The sequence below is a fragment of the Triticum urartu genome, chromosome 1A (genome assembly GCF_056163025.1).
Source record: "Triticum urartu cultivar PI428250 chromosome 1A, HENAU_Tu73, whole genome shotgun sequence".
NCBI classification, from domain to species: Eukaryota; Viridiplantae; Streptophyta; class Magnoliopsida; order Poales; family Poaceae; genus Triticum; species Triticum urartu.
The window spans coordinates 333218686-333242736 of NC_141873.1; the positions used below are offsets into that span (position 1 = coordinate 333218686).

At 43.6% G+C, this 24051-nt stretch overlaps 3 protein-coding genes across 3 annotated transcripts; 2 read left to right on the forward strand and 1 right to left on the reverse strand.

Annotated features, from left to right (window-relative positions):
- Positions 1-5040: 5040 nt before the first annotated feature.
- LOC125509839 (rab GTPase-activating protein 22) lies at positions 5041-8082 on the forward strand. Its single transcript, XM_048674865.2, has 5 exons — positions 5041-5505; positions 5600-5732; positions 5843-5892; positions 6303-6356; positions 6540-8082. Exons 1-5 carry the CDS (start codon positions 5357-5359, stop codon positions 7810-7812), a joined length of 1659 nt encoding a protein of 552 aa, XP_048530822.1. The 5' UTR covers positions 5041-5356; the 3' UTR covers positions 7813-8082.
- Positions 8083-8428: 346 nt separating this feature from the next.
- LOC125509860 (cytochrome b5) lies at positions 8429-10442 on the reverse strand. The gene is made up of 4 exons (XM_048674892.2): positions 10300-10442; positions 10032-10146; positions 9038-9104; positions 8429-8930 (listed from the first exon to the last, which is right to left on the reverse strand). Exons 2-4 carry the CDS (start codon positions 10116-10118, stop codon positions 8680-8682), a joined length of 405 nt encoding a protein of 134 aa, XP_048530849.1. The 5' UTR covers positions 10119-10146; positions 10300-10442; the 3' UTR covers positions 8429-8679.
- Positions 10443-10599: 157 nt separating this feature from the next.
- On the forward strand, positions 10600-16635 carry LOC125509850 (Tetratricopeptide repeat (TPR)-like superfamily protein). The gene is made up of 14 exons (XM_048674883.2): positions 10600-11060; positions 11649-11771; positions 11902-11971; positions 12139-12249; positions 12541-12624; positions 13615-13665; positions 14621-14650; positions 14924-14986; positions 15095-15160; positions 15290-15406; positions 15496-15531; positions 15871-15990; positions 16111-16272; positions 16367-16635. Exons 1-14 carry the CDS (start codon positions 10792-10794, stop codon positions 16475-16477), a joined length of 1413 nt encoding a protein of 470 aa, XP_048530840.1. The 5' UTR covers positions 10600-10791; the 3' UTR covers positions 16478-16635.
- The last annotated feature ends 7416 nt before the right edge of the window (positions 16636-24051 follow it).

Here is a 24051-nt window from a genome sequence, read left to right on the forward strand (position 1 = left end):
GGTGAAGTGACGATGTGTGTTGGAAGTGGTTCCAAGATTGATATGATCATCATCGCACACTCCCTATACTTTCGGGATTAGCGTTGAACCTAAATAAATGTTATTTGGTGTTTGCGTTAAGCATGAATATGATTTGATCATGTTTATTGCAATACAGTTGTTCATTTAAAGTCAGAGAATAATTGTTGTTCTGTTTACATGAATAAAACCTTCAATGGTCATACACCCAAGGTGAATGGTTTATTGAATCTTGATCGTAGTGATACACATATTCATAATATTGAAGCCAAAAGATGCAAAGTTAATAATGATAGTGCAACTTATTTGTGGCACTGCCGTTTAGGTCATATTGGTGTAAAGCGCATGAAGAAAAATCCATGCTGATGGGCTTTTGGAATCACTTGATTATGAATCAGTTGATGCTTGCAAACCATGGCTCATGGGCAAGATGACTAAAACTCCGTTCTCCGGAACAATGGAGCGAGCAACAAACTTGTTGGAAATAATACATACTAATGTATGCAGTCCGATGAGTGTTGAGGCTCGCGGCAGGTATCGTTATTTTCCGACCTTCACAGATGATTTGAGCAGATATGGGTATATCTTCTTGATGAAACATAAATCTGAAACATTTGAAAAGTTCAAAGAATTTCAGAGTGAAGTGGAAAATCATGGTAACAAGAAAATCAAGTTTCTACGATCTGATCGTGGAGGTGAATATTTGAGTTACGAGTTTGGTCTTCATTTGAAACAATGCGAAACAGTTTCGCAACTCATGCCACCCGGAATACCACAGCGTAATGGTGTGTCTGAACATCGTAATCGTATTTTACTAGATATGGTGTGATCTATGATGTCTCTTACTAATTTACCACTATCATTTTGGGGTTATGCATTAGAGACAGCTGCATTCACGTTAATAGGGCACCATCTAAATCTGTTGAGATGACGCCATATGAACTGTGGTTTGGCAAGAAACCAAAGTTGTCGTTTCTTAAAGTTTGGGGTTGCGATGTTTATGTGAAAAAGTTTCATCCTGATAAGCTCAAACCCAAATCGGAGAAATGCGTCTTCATAGGATACGCAAAAAGAAACTGTTGGGTACACCTTCTATCACAAGATCCGAAAGGTAAGATCTTTGTTGCTAAGAGTGGATCCTTTCTAGAGAAGAAGTTTCTCTCAAAATAAGTGAGTGTGAGGAATGTAGAACTTGATGAGGTAATTGTACCTTCTCCCTAACTGGAAAGTAGTTCATCACAGAAATCAGTTCTAGTGATCTCTACACCAATTAGTGAGGAAGCTAATGATGATGATCATGAAACTTCAGATCAAGTTACTACCAAACCCCATAGGTCAACCAGAGTAAGATCTGCACCAGAGTGGTATGGCAATCTTGTTCTGGAAGTCATGTTACTTGACCATGACGAACCTACGAACTATGAGGAAGCGATGATGAGCCCAGATTCCGCAAAATGGCTTTAGGACATGAAATCTGAGATGGGATCCATGTATGAGAACAAAGTATGGACTTTGATTGACTTGCTCGATGATCGGTTAGTCATTGAGAATAAATGGATCTTCAAGAGGAAGACGGACGCTGATAGTAGTGTTATTATCTACAAGCTTGAATTGTCGCAAAATGTTTTCGACAAGTTCAAGGTGTTGACTACGATGAGATTTTCTCACTCGTATCGATGCTTAAAAGTCTGTCCGAATCATGTTAGCAGTTGCCACATTTTATGAAATCTGGCAAATGGATGACAAAACTGCATTCCTTAATGGATTTCTTAAAGAAGAGTTGTATATGATGCAACCAGAAGGTTTTGTCGACCCTAAGGTACTAACAAAGTGAGCAAGCTCCAGCGATCCATCTATGGACTGGTGCAAGCATCTCAGAGTTGGAATATATGCTTTGATAAAGTGATCAAAGCATATGGTTTTATACAGACTTGCGGTAAAGCCTGTATTTACCAGAAAGTGAGTGGGAGCACTACAACATTTCTGATAAGTATATGTGAATGACATATTGTTGATCGAAAATAATGTAGAATTTTCTGGAAAGCATAAATGAGTGTTTGAAAGGATTTTTTTCAAAGAAAGACCTCGGGGAAGCTACTTACATATTGAGCATCAAGATCTATAGAGATAGATCAAGACGCTTGATATATTTTCAATGAGTACATACCTTGACAAGATTTTGAAGTAGTTCAAAATGAAACAGTCAATGAAGGAGTTCTTGCCTGTGTTGCAAGGTGTGAAGTTGAGTAAAGACTCAAAACCTGACTACAGCAGAAAATAGAAAGAGAATGAAAAGTCATTCCCTATGCCTCAGTCATAGGTTCAATAAAGTATGCTATGTTGTATACCAGACCTATTGTGTGCCTCACCATAAGTTTGGCAAGAGGGTACAATAGTGATCCAGGAATGGATCACTGGACAACGGTCAAAAATATCCTTAGTGGAATAAGGAAATGTTTCACGGTTATGGAGGTGACAAAGAGTTCGTCGTAAAGAGTTACGTCGATGCAAGCTTTGACACCGATCTGGATGACTCTAAGTCTCGATCTATATACATATTGAGAGTGGGAGGAATTAGCTAGAGTAGCTTCGTGCAAAGCATTGTAAACACAGAAAATTTGCAAAAATACATACGGCTCTGAATGTGGCAGACCCGTTGAATAAATTTCTCTCACAAACAAAACATGATCACTCTTTGGGTGTTAATCACATAGCGATGTGAACTAGATTATTGACTCTAGTAAACCCTTTGGGTGTTGGTCACATGAAGATGTGAACTAATCACATAAAGATGTGAACTATTGCTGTTAAATCACATGACGATGTGAACTAGATTATTGACTCTAGTGCAAGTGGGAGACTGAAGGAAATATCCCCTAGAGGCAATAAGAAAGTTATTATTTATTTCCTTATATCATGATAAAAGTTTATTATTCATGCTAGAATTGTATTAACCGGAAACTTAGTACATGTGTGAATACATAGACAAACTAAGTGTCACTAGTATGCCTCTACTTGACTAGCTCGTTAATCAAAGATGGTTAAATTTCCTAGCCATGGACAAGAGTTGTCGTTTGATGAATGGGATCACATCATTAGAGAATGATGTGATTGACTTGACCCATCCGTTAGCTTAGCACGATGATCGTTTAGTTTGTTGCTACTGCTTTCTTCATGACTTATACATGTTCCTTTGAGTATGAGATTATGCAACTCCCGAATACCGGAGGAACAATTTGTGTGCTACCAAACGTCACAACGTAACTGGGTGATTATAAAGGTGCTCTACAGGTGTCTCCGATGGTACTTGTTGAGTTGGCATAGATCGAGACTAGGATTTGTCACTCCGATTGTCGGAGAGGTATCTCTGGGCCCTCTCGGTAATGCACATCACTATAAGCCTTGCAAGCAATGCAACTAATGAGTTAGGTGTGGGATGATGCATTACAGAACGAGTAAAGAGACTTGTCGGTAACGAGATTGAGCTAGGCATTGAGATACCGACGATCGAATCTCGGGCAAGTAACATACCGATGACAAAGGGAACAACGTATATTGTCATGCGGTTTGACCGATAAAGATCTTCTAGAATATGTAGGAACCAATATGAGCATCCAGGTTCCGCTATTGGTTATTGACCGGAGACGTGTCTCGGTCATGTCTACATAGTTCTCGAACCCGTAGGGTCCGCACGCTTAAAGTTCTGTGACGATCGATATTATGAGTTTTTGTGTGTTTTGATGTACCGAAGGTAGTTCGGAGTCCCGGATATGATCACGGATATGACGAGGAGTCTCGAAATGGTCGAGACGTAAAGATCAATATATTGGATGACTATGTTCGGACATCGGAAGGGTTCCGGGAGGTTTCAGACATATACCGGAGTACCGGGGGTTACCGGAACCCCCCGGGAAGCTATTGGGCCTTATGGGCCTTAGTGGAGAAGAGAGGGCAGCAGGAGGTGGCGCGCGGCCCCCCTTGCCCCAATCCGATTTGGACAAGGGGAAGGGGCGCCCCCCCACTCTCCCCTCTCGTTGCTATGCATCACCATGATTTTGCGTGTGCTTAGGAAATTTTTTGAGTTTACTACGTTCCCCAACAGTCGTCTCGTAGCAGCCCCCATGGCCACCAGCGCCTCCCCTTGCAGCACCAACTCGAGGGCCTCCCCGGCGATGCGGCACCACCGACGGAACCATGCAGCATCCGCGGGTGCGGGGGGATCACGTGTGACGTTGTCTCTCCACGGCGGCGATGAGTAGCTTGACTGGGAGACGAGATGCTCGTAGAAGCACCGGGGGAAAGAAAGATGCTCGCAGCATCAGGTGGCCGTCCTCAACGACGGCGACCGGTGGTCGCCCTCCGCTCACGAGAGAGGGAGATGAGGAGGAGGAGGAGGTCGCTCGGGGGAGAGAAGAGAGCTCGCGTGTGGCCATGAACTCGTGCAGGGGGCGAAGGGATAAGGATGCGACACGGGATGCGAGCCGCTCGATCTAGTCACATCAGACGACGCGTGATGGACCGGTCGAGCGTTCGGCCGGTATGTCGTACGCAAACGTTTCCCAAAAAAGAACCAGGAAATCCATTTTTAGGGGTTTTTTCAAAGTTGTTTCATTCGATCGGGAGCAGTGCTTCACGCACGACAGTTACGAAACACAGATGACATGTCATGTCCCACCATCCAAGCGCAAGGCTAAACAACCACTACCGGTTGGATTAGGCCTCTCCCAGTGCTCCACCTTGTATAGATGCTAAGCCTGCCATGTAGGCAAAAAAAACTGATGTGGCAAGATAATTAAAAAGAAAAAGATGAGTGTGGTGACCCAGGAAGAAACAATGACAAGCACGATAACCTAGGCAAAACACTCAAATGGAAAAAGTCCACCAATGCATAAAAAACTTTAGTTACAAATTCATTAAATGAAAGTTAAAAACCTATACTTGGGGTTTTAGTTGTTAAAGTTTTTAATGTGCCAATGTATTGGAAGTAGCCTTAGCCATCGTTTCAGCATGGCCAAAGTGTGTGAAGCACTTTCGTTCGATCGGTAGGAACCAAACGTCCAAACGACGTGTACACCGACCCGAACCCGGCTCGTGGGGCCCACGAACACGGCCCGATCGATCGGTGACGCACGCACGCACCACTTTCGTCGAAATCGTGAGACTGGACAGCGAGAATTGCAGAGAGAGGAAGAAAATAAAGGAAGAGCAAAAAGGAGAAACCCGGAGGCCGGAATCCCAATCGATCGAAGGAAGAGAGCTGGGGGATCGCGGCGCCGGCGGCCGGCGGGGGGAGAACCGGAGGGGAGCCGTGGAGCGATCAGGGGGGCATCTGCGCCCGATGTGGGCGTGGGGCCTCGCCGAGCGCGCCATCGCCGGCCTCCTCGGCCCCGCCGGCGCGAATGGCGGTCGCTGGAACACCGCCGTCGCCGTCGGGGTCACGGCCGCGGCCGGCATCGCGCTAGTCGCCATCGTCGTCTCCTCCCGCAGGTTCGCCACCACCAGACCCAAACCCTCACCCCCTTCTGCTAAAGGCGGTCCTGTGCTTCGTCCCCTTAGTTGCATACGCGCGTTCTGGATGCAGGGGCGGGATCAAATCGCCGTGGCGGCGGCGGAGGAAGCGCGCGCTTGGGCCCAAGGAATGGCGCAGCTTGTTCACGCCGGAGGGGAAGTTTTACGACGGCGGCGTCAAGCTACTGAAGAGAGTTCGGAACGGAGTAAGATATAGTGAAGCTTAGTTTGTTTGTTACAGTATTTCCTTGCTATCTTGTGAGTTCCTGATGTAGCTTAGGAAGCCATCATATTGAGCTGTCTGCTTTCGTGACAGGGGGTTGAGCCGAGCATCAGAGCAGAGGTCTGGCCGTTCCTTCTGGGAGTGTAAGTACTTTTGTTAGTATGTAAATGTGGAAATTAGTGTTTTCCACAGGATTTTCCCAGGCCACCTTTCCCCCGCTCCTGTCCATTTGTAGTATCAAAACTATTGCGTGCAGTTTTAGATTGATTCTAAACTAAGTAGATGAAGGAAAACTTATGAATACACCAAATTTGCACATAGTTCAGCCCTTCTCTGGTAGGCACAGCATGACTCGATATCTTATCACAGTAAGAGATACCCTCCGTCCCATAATATAAGAGCGTTTTTTACACTACACTAGTGTAAAAAACGCTCTTATATCATGGGACTGAGGGAGTACATCGTGGAAATTTTATGTACTTAGTCACATGTGTTTTTTTTTGGTAGTCAGAGTGTTTGCCTCGAGTAATTGGAATTTTCGACTCTCGTGCAGTTATAGCCTGAATAGTTCAGAAGCTGAAAGGGAAGCAATTAAGGCCCATAACAGGTGCACCATTTTTTCAACCATCTATGTTTCATGACTCCAGTCCATGTTTGTCCACAGTCTCACTATATTTCTTTACCACTACAGAAACACATTGCCCCTTAATTAAGGAACACTTAAGTGTTTGCAAATGTTATTTTCATGGGGTCTAGTGTAAAACATGACAGTATTGGATGATTTATGTAGGAAGGGATATATGCTCTTGAGGAAACATTGCCTGCGAAAAAACAATGAAGAAAGCAAGCGATCAATCAACCGCAAAGAGAGCATTAGTTCTGGCAAAGTCAAAGAATCTGTTACTTCTGTTGGATCCGAAGAACCTGAAAAAGTAAGCGTGGATGATCATATCACGAGTGAGGAAGAAAATCCTTGTGTCATTTCAGAGCAAGAAATGCAGGATAAGACAGGTAAAGCAATTCCAGAGAATCAGGCGGATGAAAGCCTCTGTTCATCTAGTTCACGCGATGAGGATGAGAGTCAGAAAAGTGATGTGACCCATGTGGAAGCGTCCCGTGATGATGTCGCCTCTGTGGACCAGTCTTCAGTTGAGGATGAAGAAGAAAGTATGCCCCTGCCCAAATATTCAAACGCAGGAGGAAATATAGAAGCTGAAACTAAGTTATCTAAGGATGCCCGTCCTGTGAAGTCTGCACGGACAGTTGAGGATTTTGAGACATGGCAACGGATAATTCGTTTGGATGCAGTTCGTGCTAATAATGAATGGGTTTCCTACTCTCCATCGCAAGCTGCGGTTACCAGGGAGAAGGCAATTGACTCTGCTTCAGCTGTTTGTCTCAAAGACTATGACCACTTGGAAGCACATAGGATCCATCATGCGTCACGCCTTGTTGCAATACTTGAGGCGTACGCAACCTATGACCCAGAAATCGGTTATTGCCAGGGCATGAGTGACCTCCTTGCACCTCTCATTGCTGTGCTGGAGGAAGACGATGAAGCCTTCTGGTGCTTTGCCGGTTTCATGAGGAAAGCCCGCCACAACTTCAGACTCGACGAAGTGGGTATTCGCAGGCAACTCAACATGGTCTCCAAGATAATAAAAACCAAGGACTTCCATCTTTACAGGCACTTGGAGATGCTTGAAGCGGCAGACTGCTTCTTCGTCTATAGAATGGTGGTTGTGATGTTCCGGAGGGAGCTCACCTTCGAGCAGACCCTCAGCCTGTGGGAGGTGATGTGGGCCGACCAGGCAGCGAGGCGTGCTGGGATCGCACGATCGTCCTGGGGAAAACTTCGGCTTGGAGCCCCTCCAACTGATGACCTGCTGCTGTATGCAATTGCAGCCAGTGTACTGGAGAAGAGGAAATTGATAATAGAGAGCTATAGCAGCATGGATGAGATCATTAGGGACTGTAACAGCATGGCGGGGCAGCTGGACATTTGGAAGCTCCTGGACGACGCCCATGATTTAGTGGTGACCGTACAAGACAGGATCGAGTAGCTGGGATCTGCCCATGCTTATATTTGTATGATTGGTCCTGGCAGTTATCACGTTATCATATGTCTGTTATATACAATATCTTGTATGAGGTTATGGATAGAAACATTTTTGGTCTTGTTTTTTGGTGTGCCCTCTCTCTGCATGTGACTGTTCTTTGCACAGAGCAGATTTGTGGATCTTGTCATCTGTTGCTACTTCTTGGACTGTGGATGCTGGATACAATTTGGTCTTGCAGTGTATTTGTAACTAGAAAAAAGCCTTGTGCCTCAAGGGTGGTGTGGAGGGAAATATATCTCAATGTCCTGAAAGACGTTTAGTTCAGTTACTGCAGAGGGTGTATTCAGGAAGGGATTCTGCCTTCATAAAATAAACATGGAATTTCCGATAATCGAATTGATCAACTGGCCCAGGCTGTCACTTGCATGCTTTATAAGTGCTGCTCAACTCTTTTAGGCGTGTATAACTGCAAGAATATGCTCAATATATAGTGAAACGGACAGACAAATTATGTGGGAACATCACTGCAATGTATGATGTCCATATTTATTCTGAAATTGACATTGTTTAATAGCATAGCAATATTCCCACCATCCTCAATTGTAGACACTCCATCAGCTAAAAAAAATATGTAGAGACTCCACCATATGTTGAGAATGTAAACATAATTCGAGTAATCTGGGCATACATATGGATGTTTCAAATTGAGAGTGCCTTGTATGATCAATGAGACAACACACTGCCACCCAACGAGTACCATCATTATGTTGTTCTAACTCAAACCAGCCAACCAATACCATTATTATGCTGTTCTAACTCAAACCATATTACTTGAAAGCTATTTCTCCGAAGCAACTCGCCAACAACAGCCTACTCAGATTTGCTGTAGTGCCGGATACCAAATGCAAGCCCCAAGATTAAAATGGGAACAAGAAACTGCAGGATCTTGATGAGGAGGTCGCTATCCTTGGCCTGGACATGGGACCCTTGCTGAGGAGGTACGAATGTACGCTTTGCTGGGATGGTTGAAGCATCAATTTCCCCGATGTGGTACTTCTCCATCATCTCCCTTGCGGAATCACTGTGTCCGATATCTTCGAAATCGCTGGTTGCATCTTTCCCTGGTTATATTGGAGTAGTGATCAGGTTTGAATATTAAAATCGAAACTGCGCAAGACTTTTGAACTTAGTCTCATCCACAATTATAAATACAACTAAAATGACTCACCGGTTACTGCCAGCAGTACCTCATCTCCACCAGGATGCTCATCCATGAAAGGGGTAACATCATACACCTGAAATGTTACACAACATGAGCTGATATAGTCAGGCATATTTTGCATCACACATAACAGGAATTTCGTCAGGTAAATTTCTCAATTCCTGCTGGGTATTTCTTTTACTCCAACGAAATCTAATCCACTGGGTCCAGAGAAAACTCTAGACCGTATGGCCATACATGCCACACTGGAACATTCAAGGCCACACAATTGAAATGGGTACCAACAAACATATCGGCCACACATACTGCAGAGACACCATTTTGGTGGGGCTACCCAGCATCAACCACGTGCATGTGAATCAATCGCCCTGATACATCTTAATTGACTCATTTCCTTCCACCATGACTAGTTAATATGCACATTGCAGAAGAGGAAGCAGCTTTTCTTCACTGTCTCCCCATACTTGTACTTGATCCTATGAAAGAGCTGTCCAGTTGATAAGATTTTGCTGGAATATCTTTCCCTCAGCACCTCGTCAAGAATGAAATCCTGATATGCGACACGCAAGGCGGATCTTGTACGAGTCGACCGATCTATGTACAATATTGCAGAAGGTGCATGTAACAGCATGGAGTGCACCAAAGGCTAGAAGGCTGTAACTGGTCTGGAATTGGAACGCAGGCTTAAAACAAATCACCTGCTATTTGTCCTCATAGGACTATGTGTTTGGTCAGAGAACATCTCTGTTGACGAACAGATCTGATTGGGCGGAATTGACTTGAGCAAGCTCAACAAGAATACTCAAATTCCACGAGCCCAGCGCCCCAGCAGACTCAGTTTTTCCTCGAGAAGAAGCCTAGCATCTAGAAGTGTTATCTAGCGCAACAGGCTTTGCAGGCGAAGCCTGCGCCGGAACAAGAGGACTAGCCACAGAACTCGCAGGAGAAGTAGATGCTAGGGTAGGAAAACGAAGGAGTGGTAGCGAGCAGGGAAGCATACCTTGCCGGCGATGACGAGCCAGCAGTCCTTGGCGACGTTGTGCTTGGCGACCTCCTCGAAGCCGAACATTTTCTTCTCGCCGGCCATGGCTCGCAACACACGCGCCCACGCTGCCCTGAGGAGGAGAGGCCACGAATTCCACGCCACCAAATAAAAACAATCCCCAAAAAAATCAGTCCTCTTCGGTGTACGCCTAGATCCACGACACGTCGTCGGGAGAAAAGCGGTTGAGGCGCTGTTGGTTGGCCGTCGGGTCGCTCTCACTCACCTGGGAGCGGCCGCGAGGCGAGAAGTCGCCGGTGAGGGGGACGGGCGGGCCGACGGAGTGGCGCACGCACCGAGAGAGGAGGAGGAAATGGATCACGCGCTTTGGACAGCCCCCCGCTCCGCGTGCGTGCGTGCGTGCGCGGTGGCGCCGGAGTCTGCTGTATTTGAGCCCGGCGCGTCCGGCCCCTCCCGCACCCCGTCGCGGCCTTCTTTCCCAAAATGCCCCTCGCGCGGCGGCCCTGGGCCGTTTCCTCCCTTGGGCCTCAACCCTCGGCCGTCGGCCCGTCAGCAGCATTTCGGCACGTCAGCTTGCTGAGTCGCGCCCGCCCGCCTCGGCCTCGGCCTCGGCGATCGCTACCCTTTCCGTTTGCCCGGTCGTACGCGACCGTGTGGCGCGAGGCGAGACACGAGAGGAGAGTGCGCAGTGAGACCGCCAACGCTCGCGCCGCGCCTCCGCCCCAGATCGTGGACCCGACGCCGATCGGCTCGTGCCATGGAGGAGCCCACGCGGCCCGTACCCGCGGACGACAGGGCGGCGGTGGAGGTGGAGGACGAGGCGGGGGAGGAAGAGGAGGAGCCGCCACGATCGGCCACGGCCAAGCAGGAGGAGGCCAAGGCGGCGCTGGGCGCCGAGGGGTCCCAGCCGTTCACCACGCGGCAGCTCGTCGGTGAGATCAAGGAGGACGGCGAGGCGGACGGGGGCGGAGGCGTTGGGGAGGGGGACGGGGTCGGATCCGCCGATGCTGAGGGTTCTTCGTCCAGGTTCGTGCAGACGCGCGTCCTTGTGCCATGATGTCACTCCATTCAGTACTGCATATCGCCGGGACTTGGTTAGGCTGTTTGCCTTGGGTCGTCCTAGTACCGAGCCATTTGGATAATGGAATCCAAATATGTTGTTTGATCGCTTCACGTTGGGGCCTATGCCATCTAGTATGTGAATTGTGCATTCGAGTCGTTGCTCTGTTTTGGTTGTTAGCTGCTGAAATAGTACTACATATTACTGATCAGCTATTCTAGTGTCATTTCGTGTTTCCTATCAGGGTAGCGGCAATTGGCATGCAATTTTACTGCAATTCTGCAACATCATAGGTGTTGATATTCTGTTGTCCCGTCTAAAAAATGAACGACACAAGTATATTCCATTTTCCATATGTATTGGTAGAGAAGTGTTTCATCAGACGCTGAACAAGCTGTTTTGCATCATGTGGCCAAATTGCAACTGTTCTGTTAATCGATTATACCGTCACAAATGAACTGTTTACTGTTTTTCTTTTCTTTTTACCAACGAAAATTCTGCAAGAATGCTCTTAGTGATAACTGTTCTATTAATTTTTTTCCAATCCTTTCCAGCCGAGAGAGCATGCAGCAGTTTTCATCCCATCATGATGTAGCCATGGAATTAATAAATAGTGTCACTGGAGTGGATGAGGAAGGTCGTTCTCGCCAAAGGATTCTTGCTTTTGCTGGAAAAAGGTTTGCTTACCTAGTTACCTTGCCTGACCCCCCCCCCCCCCCCCCAATGTTGTAATGACAACAAATTTTTGTGAACTTCATTTCTATTTATTTCTTTACTGCTATCGAGTCTTAAAGATCTGTTATGCAGATATCTAAATGCAATTGAAAGAAATCCTGATGACCCTGATGCATATTATAATTGGGCCCTAGTCCTCCAGGTAAATCTATAGCCCTTAAACCATATTTGCACAATAACTTTTATTAACACTTACTGTGACCACTGCGGAATTGGACTTTTGCCGTTTAAACCATGCATGCAAAATGGACACCACAAGATTGATATCAAGGTTATTAGGTAATCACCCTTTTCAAACTATTATTTTAGGAGAGTGCAGATAATGTGGACCCCAATTCTGGTTCCTCCAAAGACACGTTACTTGAGGAGGCCTGCAAAAAGTATGCTGAAGCTACCCGACTTTGCCCGACTCTTTATGATGTAAGTTTCATATTTGTTACATTATTTTGGAATTTTAATTGATATTTTATTAGTTCTCTGGGTTTATATTGTGCAAAATACTATGGTATGGTCGTTATTTAGTCTATGTTAAGCTCTTGGCTCATTGTACAGAATGTGGTCTCATGGTTCTAGTGGATAAATGCTAACTGTCGATAACTTCATATCTTGATGAACATATTAAATGCTAACTGTCGATCACTTCATATCTTGATGGACGTATCCACATTTTGACTATTGATTCTTTTTTTGACACATTCATTTTCCCTTTAGGCATACTATAACTGGGCCATTGCTATTGCTGATCGAGCTAAAATACGAGGTCGTACCAAAGAAGCCGAAGATCTCTGGAGACTGGTTGGTTCACATATGTATAGGCTTTGTTTGTATTAAGCTCTGAAGTTTTCTCATGTTACTGTGTCCAGATAGTATGTCTGTCTACTATTACATTACTTGGTCTGCAGTGGTTGTGAGGCTTGGCGAGTGATGCACTTTTGGTTGATTCTGTTGTTTAGATGATCAAATGCGCTTTTTTCTAAATAATATAGAACAACTTGGCTGCATACTCCTCCATACTTGATTGAAAAATGTTGGACTTTGGCCAATTGAATAGTAAGCAGCATGGAACCTCATCCCTGATAGATGATGAACTTAATGTTCTGAGGAACACATATTAAACTATACTTATACAGTGATATAACGGCACTTGAGGCTTAGTTTCTTATAGATTCCTCATATTTACGTTAGACTTGTTAGAAATTTTGAAGTCATAATCTATTTAAAAAGAACAGATTAAAAAAGAGATAAATTCCGTAATGGAATGGTAGGATGAAAAATAGAAGTCCTAGAGGATTACAGATGTAATCTTTCCCTGTCTATTTTTCCTTCTCAGTGTCCTTTGGTTTCATGCACATTCTACAAAACCAGGCTATTGGGTGGATCTTGGGTTCTGGTTCATATGTTTTACTTCCATGGTGTTTGGGTTAAATTCACCTTCTCGAAACAGTCATGGAATCACTTGTTCTAGCGAGAGTTTTTGTTTTTTTTGCTGAAGCACTTATTTGCTACTCTAAGTGACTTCTTAACTTTTTGGCATGGGCCAAATAGATGGAAACTATAATTTCTCTGTTCCAAGGGTACATACATCAGCTTAACTTCTGCCAGCACTCACCTCTAGATACAGGACATTCCTGATGTTCATACCAGAGATTTTAATATTTTATTGCTATATCAGACGCTTGATAGTTATTCCTTTTTATGCCAAATATACTGTTGTACTGTCTAGCATGCAATTTATAGGTGAAGTATGATAGCATGCAATTTTATACAATTCCCCTTTCCCCCCAGGCAATAGTGAATTATGAGAAGGCTGTCCAGCTAAATTGGAATAGCCCGCAGGTCAGTGCTGAACCCTTTTTTAATTCATTTTAAGTTCTTAATGGCACAATATAAGATGAAACAAAAAGGTAGAAATGGTCCTATTTGTTTCATTGAGAAAAAAAGTACACATGTAAATGTGATAAAAAAATACCATAAATGTTCAGAAGAGTTCGAGATGATAACATTACTGTAAGAGTTCTATCACATATGGAGTTCACATATGTTGCAGGGAACCTTCTATAGAGGCAGGCCTACTATATTTCCATTTCAAACAATTGATTTTAAATGGCCTAATTTGTTCATCTAAGATATAGGCGTGGTCAAACATCTGCTCTTACCTCAAAATGTCCAAGATATTCAAAACAAATTTTAAAAATATTTGTCGTTCAATTGGCATCCTTCATTTATTTTATTCTTGGACTCATGGTTGTTCATGGTGGGAACAAAGACTGGTGCAAAGGCCAAGGGAATTACCCTGCCACTGGCAAATCTGGAATTTGAGAGACGACTGTGTTTTCGCCAATGTAGGCCACTTTGTCAGGTGCTGGTCCATGGGATTCTGGCTGAGGTCGGTTGTGGAAGGCAGCAGGACCAAAAGCCCTTTGGGGGCTACCTTTACACGCTAGGCCTCTTGACCCATGATTAGAGCCTTATGAGTGACGCCCGATCTCTCTTTTTGTAGATTAGAGTAGGTCTTCTCCTAGTCTTGTTTTGGTTTTGCACTTTTGCTTTGATTTTCTATTAATAACAACGGCATGCATTTTGATGCGTGTTCAGAATATCTTTTGTTACCTTAAGTCAGTCTTATTATTTTGTATTTATTTGTCTCCATTATGCATTTTGGAGCAAAGCTATGAGATGAAACATTATGAAATCACTATGATTTTCAGTTTCTTAATTTTGATTTTTTTAAGTATTCACTTATCATATTAGTGCTGCTTCTACCCTAACTTGTTTGCTTCTCTAATTGCAGGCTCTAAATAATTGGGGCCTTGGACTACAGGTACTTATCTTGTAACGGTGTTGTTATCTTTGCTTTTTGGGACTGGAATGTTCCTACCTATTCGCTCATTATCCTTTCATTTGAGCTTCTCTATTTTGCTGTTCCTACCTATTTTGCTGTTTGAGCTTCTCTTGCATAGCTGGTATCCCTAGAAGGGTTGGTGTGCGTTTGTGTGCTTCATCTGTATCGGTTGTGGCTTTATATATAAAACGGGGTGAAAGCCTTTTTTCAGCATTATCATTTCATTTGTAAGAATATGAATTTACAATGCAGGAACTGAGCGCCATTGTTCCTGCTCGGGAGAAACAAACCATCATAAAAACAGCTATAAGTAAGGTATATGCATATTGTTATTACTTGGTCTGGGAATGATTTACGATGATTTGTTCACTAAAAGATATATCTGTGATAAATTACTGACACCCACTCCCGCTGTCTCATCAGTTTCGTGTTGCTATCCAATTGCAATTTGATTTCCATCGGGCTATATACAACCTTGGAACTGTCTTGGTACGTTTCCTGTCTTCCATAGTAACTCACTCGATAACTATGGTTCTTGTGCATATTGACACACTTTTAGTGTATCGACATGAGCTCTTCAGTTTGAATACATTTTCTGTGCCCTTCTTAATGTTGCAGTACGGTTTAGCTGAGGATACCATGAGATCTGGGAGGCCAGACGTATCCCCTAATGAGCTTTACAGTCAGTCTGCTATCTATGTTGCAGCTGCTCATGCATTGAAACCAAATTACTCGGTAATTGTTAATTTTTCTGTTAACTGCCTGTTATGTTTCTTATGTGTAAAAAGCTGAGGATTCATGTAGCGTTATTTCATCTAATGCAGGTCTATCGCAGTGCTTTGCGACTAGTCCGCTTGATGGTAAGATTCAGTTGTACATATTTCCTGATACTCTTTTTTATCGGTCTATTGTTACCTATACGTAATAGCTAAGAAGTTGATGTGGCTGTGATATGTGTATTTTCTTTCCAAGTTATGTTGTTTACAATTTACTTGAACTGCTTTTGCGAAGCTCTATTCATGAGAAAGCTAGTAGCCTAGGGGATAGGGCTTTGAACCTGGTTAAATTGGTTTCTTGAATATTGCTTTGTCGGCTGTCAATTTTGACACATTTCTGCCCTCTAGATGGCATTGGCATTGTATCTTGTCATTGATTATGGAAGAATAACTTTGGTCTTGTTGTCATATTAAACGATGCAGTTGCCTTTGCCATACCTCAAAGTGGGATATTTGACCGCTCCTCCAGCCAACAATGCCATTGCACCACACACTGATTGGGAGAGGTCACAGTTTGTTCTGAACCATGAGGGACTCCAGAAGGTTCATCCCTTGTTATTTTGGACAATTATTCCAGTGCAAAGTTGGAGTTACTGATTTCTGCTTCTGCTTTTTTTTGTGACCTTGCCTTTCTGAATCTTATGGTTTTCTTGTAAATTGTAGGCCGATGCCTCTGGCCAGCCTCCATCACAATCAACGGACAGTGGAAGAAAGCCTACCCGAATAGCTGTTGAGGATATTGTTTCTGTGTCAGCATCCGCTGATCTAACATTGCCACCTGGTGCTGGTCTTTGTGTAGATACTGTTCATGGACCTAGGTTCTTGGTATGTATCTGCCAGTTGCTTTTATTCGTTTGTTCTATTGGAGTACAGATAATACTATATGTTTTACAACATTTACAAATGGAATCTGTGACAGGTTGCTGATAGCTGGGAGGCTCTTGACAGTTGGCTAGATGCTTTATGCCTAGTCTACACTATATTTGCAAGAGGGAAAAGTGACGTTCTTGCTGGTATTATTACTGGCTAATATATCATACAGAAAAACTGCACAATGAATAGAGGCTCAGAAATTGTGTAGGCTCATTGTCAATTCATTCTCTCTTGTGGATTTACCTGTGTTGATTTATCTCATGGCTTATGTGAAGTAGAGATGCTGATCGGTAACTCATTTCTTCCTCTTGGTAAGATATGTTGTGCCATTATAACAGATGCATTAAGATAAAAGTAAAGTTGTCTTCTTTTTTCGAGGAAAGATAAAGTAAAGTCTACACTTAATTGTCAAAAACCGTCTTTTCAAGTAGGGATGACAATCTGTAGCGTATGGGTGGGTACAACCCCCTTTTGCCCAAACCCATACCCACAGAAACCTTCTATTCACACTCACTTCAATATCCATGGGCATAAATTGACACCCATGTTTCCAAGCTTCACATTTTGTATCTTGATGTGCCACCATGACTCTAGTAGAGAAACAAATTTTTGAAAAAACAAATCTCCATATGTTGGATTAATCTCAAAGGATATGCACAGCCGCATGAGCCCCTCACCCTAATAGCTGAGAAGATCACTGAACACACCGTGGCTTTGTCACCTTATTATGCCTTGGCCCTCGGCATATTGTTGGAAAGAGAATGACATTAAAAGATGAAAATACATGTGGTCAATAGCTAGCCCATGTACAAGTACGTAGGCCTCGCGCTGGAGGAGAGACCTGGGGGTTGGCACTTGGTACAGGGCACCCCTATGCTTCACGCGAGACAGAGGGAACCGTCGCTGCGCGAGTTGCGCCGGCCCAGGCACGCGGGAGACACAGCCTCAATTTTTATTTTTATTTTTCACGTTTTCCCCTTTTTTGGTTCTTTTTTTTACTTTCGTTTATACTTCCAAATATTCTAAATAAATATATTAAAAAATCAGTGATAAACATTTGAAAATGATGACCAAAGCATTTGAAAAATGTTAAATGTGTATACAGAAAATGTTTATCACGTATACAAAAAAATACAATGTGTATGAAACAATTTGATCATGTATTAAAAAAATTTAATCAAGAATTTGAAAAAAAAGTTGAGCAAGTATTTAGAAAATGTTAATCAAGCATTTGGAAAATGTTAAATGTATATAGAAAAAATGTTGACAATGTATTAAAAATGATGGAAAATTTGATCATATATATAAAAATGTTAATAAAGCATTTGAGAAAAATGTTGAACAAGTATTTTAAAATATTAATCAAGCATTTGAAAAATGTTGCATCTGTATAGAAAAAAATGTTGACCATGTATTAACAAAATACTGGGACAATTTGATCATTTATATAAAAATGTTAATCAAGCATTTGAAAAATTGTTGTCCAAGTATTTGAAAAATGATAAATATGTATAAAAAAAAGTTGACCATATATTAAAAAATGTTAATCTTGTATCAAGAATTTTAAAAATTATAAAAGTGCATAGAGGAAAAATGTTGATCATGTATTCAAAAAATGTTAATCTTGTATTTGAAATGTTAATCAAGGATTTGAAAAATGTTAAAATGTGTATAAAAAATGTTGACCATGTATTAAAAAATGTTAAACCAATGAAAATCCAAAAGAAAAACCAAAAGGAAAACGAAAGAAAAAAAAGGAGAAGAAATAAGGAAACCAAAGAAAAAAAAGAAAAAAAGGAAGAAAACTGACTCTTTTCCTTCTTGTGGGTCGAGCCCTGCTTATTTAGCATGAACTTTATGTTGGCTCAGTGGCTAACGGTGCTACGAAGCAACCTGAAGATCCTAGGATCGATCTCCCGCGTGAGTGAGCTGGCCCATTAATGTACACGCTTGACGCGAGAGATCCTTTCGTCTCACTTGAAGCAAGATATAATCACCGCACTTGGTACATAGAACCATCCAAAGAAAATCCAACACATCGGATTCAATTAAATTTGAAACTCTATCCTCCGATTTTCAGTTCGCCAAAGGCCCCAAAATTTAGCTTCTGCTTTGAACCTAGCACTTATTCAAGGGTTTGTTTTTTCATCGAAACATAACTAAAGGTGCATTGTTCTTTTGTACTTGTTATATCCATTTTAGATAAAGACATGTACAACAGTATGCTGCCAATCTTCTCTTGGAGATGACGTGTGCGATTGTTTGTTGAACATTTTTTATGAAAATGATCCATATCTATTATCAAATTTCATCACAAGTACAAAGGGTTTCTCGTCATGTGGCAAGATTTGGTGTCAAGTGCTTTAGATCTGTTCAAAAGTTCAACAACGACTATTGCGTCTCCAGTGCGCTGGTCCTTAGGGGCACATGCACGAAAACTTCCAAGATGTCATCGACAAGGTCAAGCCGACTCGAGTAGAGAAGCGGCGATAGCGGCTTGTCAACGGCTCGTTCCGGAGGCGGTAGTGGTCTTGGAATCTCGATTGTTTGTTGGATTGGAAAAGAACAAAGAGAAGGAGCGTTGCTTCTCTTAGTCTCTTTGGTTCTTTTTATTTATTAAAGAGTAGTCTCTTTGGTCCATGACTTCCTGGCCTGGCCTGGCATCCAAAATGTGAAAACTACTCCTTTTGTCTCATAATACAAGACATTATTACGTCCAATATACTATATATTGGATGTAATAACGTGTTATACAATAACAGTTATTCTTTCATTTGAGGAAAAAACAAGGACAAACGGAAACATGTTAATGGGCCGCACCAAAGCCAGCCCAAAGAAGTTCATGCATTTTAAAGAAAACGTTCATGCATATCATAAGAAATGTTATTCTAAAAGAAATGTTCCTGTATCTTAGAAATGTTATTTATTTTTTGTTACACTGTTATTGTATGCGAAAATTTTTTGACATGTTGCAAAAACTGTTCACATATATCAAAAAAATAAATTTAAAAGCAATGTATGCATCACAAAAGAATGCTCATGTATTTTATTTAATAAATTGTCTTGTATGTGAAAAAATGTCCATATGCTGCAAAAAAGGTTCATGCATATCACAACTAATATTTCATATATTTAAAACATTATTATTTTATGTGAAAATTAAGAACTGATGGCCTTTGAGCATGTTTAGTGTGTAGATAGAGCATCACCGTGATGTGCCTCGTGGCCCCGGAACCCTAATTAGCTAAGTATGGCATGGGCCATTATCTTTCTTCCAAATGTTCCTTGAGATTATTATTTTCTTTTTCAAATGTTCCTTGAAGGTTTTTGCCTGCACCAAGAAAAGCGAGAACGAGAGCCTTTTGCGGTTTTGCATTTAATCACTTCGCTGAGCCCTCGCAAAAAAAAAATTCACTTCGCTGAGAGCCTTTTACCATGTTATTTACTCCCTCTGTCACAGAATATAAGAACGTTTTTTTACACTATGCTAGTGTTAAAAACGTTCTTATATTTTGAGACGGAGGGGGTATTTTATTACTTCTAATAACAATCATTCGTTATAAAAAAAACACCTTATGCGTCAACGCGTATGTTGCGAGGCAAAGTCGACTAGTATAAACTAAAACCATCCCGCAAACGCAAATGCAACAATGCACGTCAATGTGGGCGCTTTCAACATCGGCTATGTCATGAACACATTTGTTGTCACTTTCATGCCCATCGTCACCGCCATCAATCATCTACCAGCCGCAGTCATGCTAACCTCTCCATCATCATCATCATCATTCACGAGCTCACGGATCGTTACCGAGAGTCCGAGATTACACACATCGCCATGACGGCACGACCCCATCAGAGCATCCGAGCCTCCGTCCTGCAGTACCCATCAAGGCATCAACCAGCGGGCCAGCCAGCCCAAAACGTCGACGGAAACACACGGTCAAATTATGGGCGCTCGACGAAGACGTACGTACGTACGTACACGCGGGCCGGTCGCTGTACGTACGTACGACGGCGGAGCACGAGGGCGCGCATGCATATGCTACGGTGGAGCCCAGGCTGGGGGGCGGACGGCGCCAGCCATAGCTTTCCGACGGGCCGATCAGCTTTTGAAAACAAGATCGCCAGATCTTCCGATAATATTCCACGGCGGCATGATGCGTGCGAGAAAAATCCAGTGCAACAGCTAGGTAGATAGCTCGTAGATGATGTTGATTTTGACCTATGAATCTCCCCCGCCGATGGGTGTTACTGGTTAGATAGTTCGGTCGTCGATCCGATACGGACAGGCGGCGTGACGAGCCACGCGATGCATTGGAATGACGTGACCGGTAATCCTACGTATATGATTACGGCTGCAGGTGTGTTCAAGGAGGCGTTTAGCTACCCGCACCAAGTCTAATCAGGCCGCTCTATGCAGGTTTTTTCATTTTCTGGTTGTTTGAATGTCTGCAAACGTTATTAGGTCTGCATGACACGATGATTAAAATATATCTGGGCCCGGTTCACGATGAACGGTCGAATCGACCGTTTCTAACAAGTCAGCCCCAATGCACGCAAGGGGGGCAGGGGACGCGTGTGGGTTATGGTGGCTGCACGCACGGGCCCACGCGATAGAAGCCGCGTTGGTTCCCCAAGCGGCATCATAACTCCCCTCATCCTCCTCCCACCGCTCACCCTCCCCTTCTCCCATCGCTTCACTCTCCTCTTCCCCCACCTCTCTCTCCTTCGATTAAAGGTTAGCCTTCATTTGGGATGACGGTTTTCACACACATGGTGTAGGAATTTTGAGGGTTTGAACAAACCCTCGAATCGATTCAAGGGTTAGGGTTTTCACACACACGTGGTAGGAATTTCGAGGGTTTTCACACACATGGGGTAGAAATTTTGAGGGTTTCGAATCAATACGATGGTTTGGACACACATGTGGTAGCCTACGCTCAAGCCTGTAGTCGTCCATCTCGAGGGGCATTGTAGAGCAGCCAGCCTGAGAAACCCTCGCCACCATCTCCAACGCTTGGTGCTCCTCCTCCTCGTCGGAGTCGTCTAGAACGATCTTGATCATACGTGTGGTGCGTTTTTTATTCGAGCACTAGTTCACATCTGTCTGTTCAATGGAGATTCACAAGCTCGTCATGGGAGGCAACAACAAGGCTGGCAAGGAGGTCACCACTTATGGGAAGGGCAAGGAGGTCGCCACTGACGGGAAGGGAAAAGAGGTCGCCCTCTGACAGGAAGGGCAAAGGGATCACCTCGGGCAAGAAGGGCAAGTTGATGTTGTAGATCGGCAGCCCCCCCCCCCCCCCCAAGAGGGTTACGAAGTACCACCATTACTAGGAGAACGTCAACCCAACACACTTCTGCAAGACAATATTTGGACCTAAATTGGAGGTTTTGCTGATGCCCCTACCTTCAGCAAGCACCTCATCCCCATCTCAGAGTTGTTCAGGCTGACAACGAACAACTACTGTACCTGGAAGGTCACCACCCGGATGATCAGCGGCAGGCTCACCATTGGTAAAGGTTGGGCCACCTTCTGTCTAGCTCACGAGTTCAGAATCGAGTGCCTCGTCACCTTCAAGATGGCGAGTTCCGCAAACTTGAAGGTCATCACATTCAATGACGAGGGCATTGGTGGTGGCAAAGTGTAGGCTGCACCACAAAGCATTTGACATGGATGCTGAGGGTGCTGATGAGGGTGGTGCTGAGGGTGCTTAGGATGATATCGTTTCTATGTTAATCCAGTTTGAAGACTATGTGGTATTGTTGCGATGTTAGCCTGGTTGAACTGCTATGGCAGTTATGGTTATGGTTATGGTTATGCTATATATGATGTTGTTGTGTGTGTACTAGTAACCTCACCACTCCTGGAAGAGGTTACCATGAGAAATTGCATTGAGCACATAACTGGTAGCACTTGTGTTGTATTTAACGAAAGAATAACTCTTTGCATCTGGGTAGAACATGCAGGCAACCAAACATCGTGCTCATGTTGCTCCTGAACAAGTCTTTGCATACGGGTAGAACATGCAGGCAACCAAACACTGGTGCCTATGCTGCCCCTTAGCCAGGCTGAAGGGGATGCAGGCAAACAAACAATGTGCAAAACTTGGTTTTTGACCTGTATTCACTCAGACGGGCTGAGTCAGGCTACAGATGCAAAGTGCCCAAAATAGGTGCATGTAACCAAATAGGTCACAAGTGTAGTGCACAAAATCCTGGTTTCTCCTACTATAGTATAACATACATGCATCCATTGTTAGAGAATTCTAGTTTTAAATGTTAGTACAACTTGGTTATCTTTTGTGGCCTCCATGGCCTTGGTCCTCCAAGCTTTTAGGGTGGTATGCTGATGCCTGAGCTGAGAACTACGAGGAGAAATTATCCTTTGTCAAGAACACCTAAGAGCATTGTGTGCCTTTTGTATTAAGGTAGAAGGATGGGTTACAAAATATATTACATGGGGAGCTAACACAAGGGAAAGAACCCACCACAAGCAGCAACCACAGGTGAAGGGATTGGTATGGTCGACTAGAGGAGGGGTGAATAGGCGACTAACAAATTTTAACTTCTTTTAACAAAATTAAGCCTCCACAAGAAAATAGGTTGTCTAGATATGCAATTCGGTGGACAACCTATATGATAAGCGCAATAACAAATGCAAGCACAAGATAAACACATAATAAAGCTTGCACAAAGTAAATGTACGAAGTAACTACAAGTGGAGTCGATGGAGACGAGGATGTGCTGCGAAGTTCCCTCCTTTGGGGGAGGTACATATCCATTAGAGAGGTGTGGAGGCACAATGCTCTCCAAGATGTCACAAGGACCACCTTATTCTCCTCACACCCTCGCACAATGCAAGATATCGTGATTCCACTAGTGGTGCCCATGAAGGCGGCAACCGGAACCTTTACAAACAACGTTGGGGCTCTCTCCACAACTTAATTGGAGGCTCCCAACTCCACCAAGAAGCTTCACCACAACGGAATGTGGCTCCGAGGTTACCTCTTCCATCTAAGGTGCGCAAACACCCAAGAGTAACAAGATCAACAAGTGAAAGTATGGGGGAATCAATTTTCTGGATCTAGGTCTCCTCCCTCAGTCCCTAGCAAATCAACAAGTTTGGTTGGCTAGAGAAGGAGATGAGGCAAGAAAGTTCATAGGGCAACAATGGAGGAGAGAGAGAGAGAGAAGAGATCAGTGGGAGGTGCAAGAACCACCTCCTTAAATAGGGCCCCCAAATCCAACCGTTACTGCGCATGTTTACACAAGAGCGGCACAACTAGACCAGGGTTGGCTACTTGTGAGCTGTGTTGGAATTTCCTCGAAGATGAGAAGATGATGCAGGACAGTAGAGATAAGTATTTTCCTCAGTTAAGAACCAAGGTTATTAATCCAATAGGAGAACCACACAGAACCTTGTTAGCAGCACCTGCACACACAAAAGCAAATACTTGCACCCAACACAATCAAGAGGGTTGTCAATCCCCTTGGCGGTTATTTGTAAGGATCAAATCTCGTAGTGGTAGATAGATAAAGTAAATTACAAGGGGATTTGGGGGCCCTATTGCCCGCATTGGGTGCATGTATTTGCTCTTGTGTGTTGAGGTACTGTTCACTAGGTGTTTGTGTGGTTCTCCTATTGGTTCGATAACCTTGGTTCTCACTAAGGGAAAATACTATCCACTATTATATTGCTTCACCCTTCCTCTTTCGGGGAAATCCCAA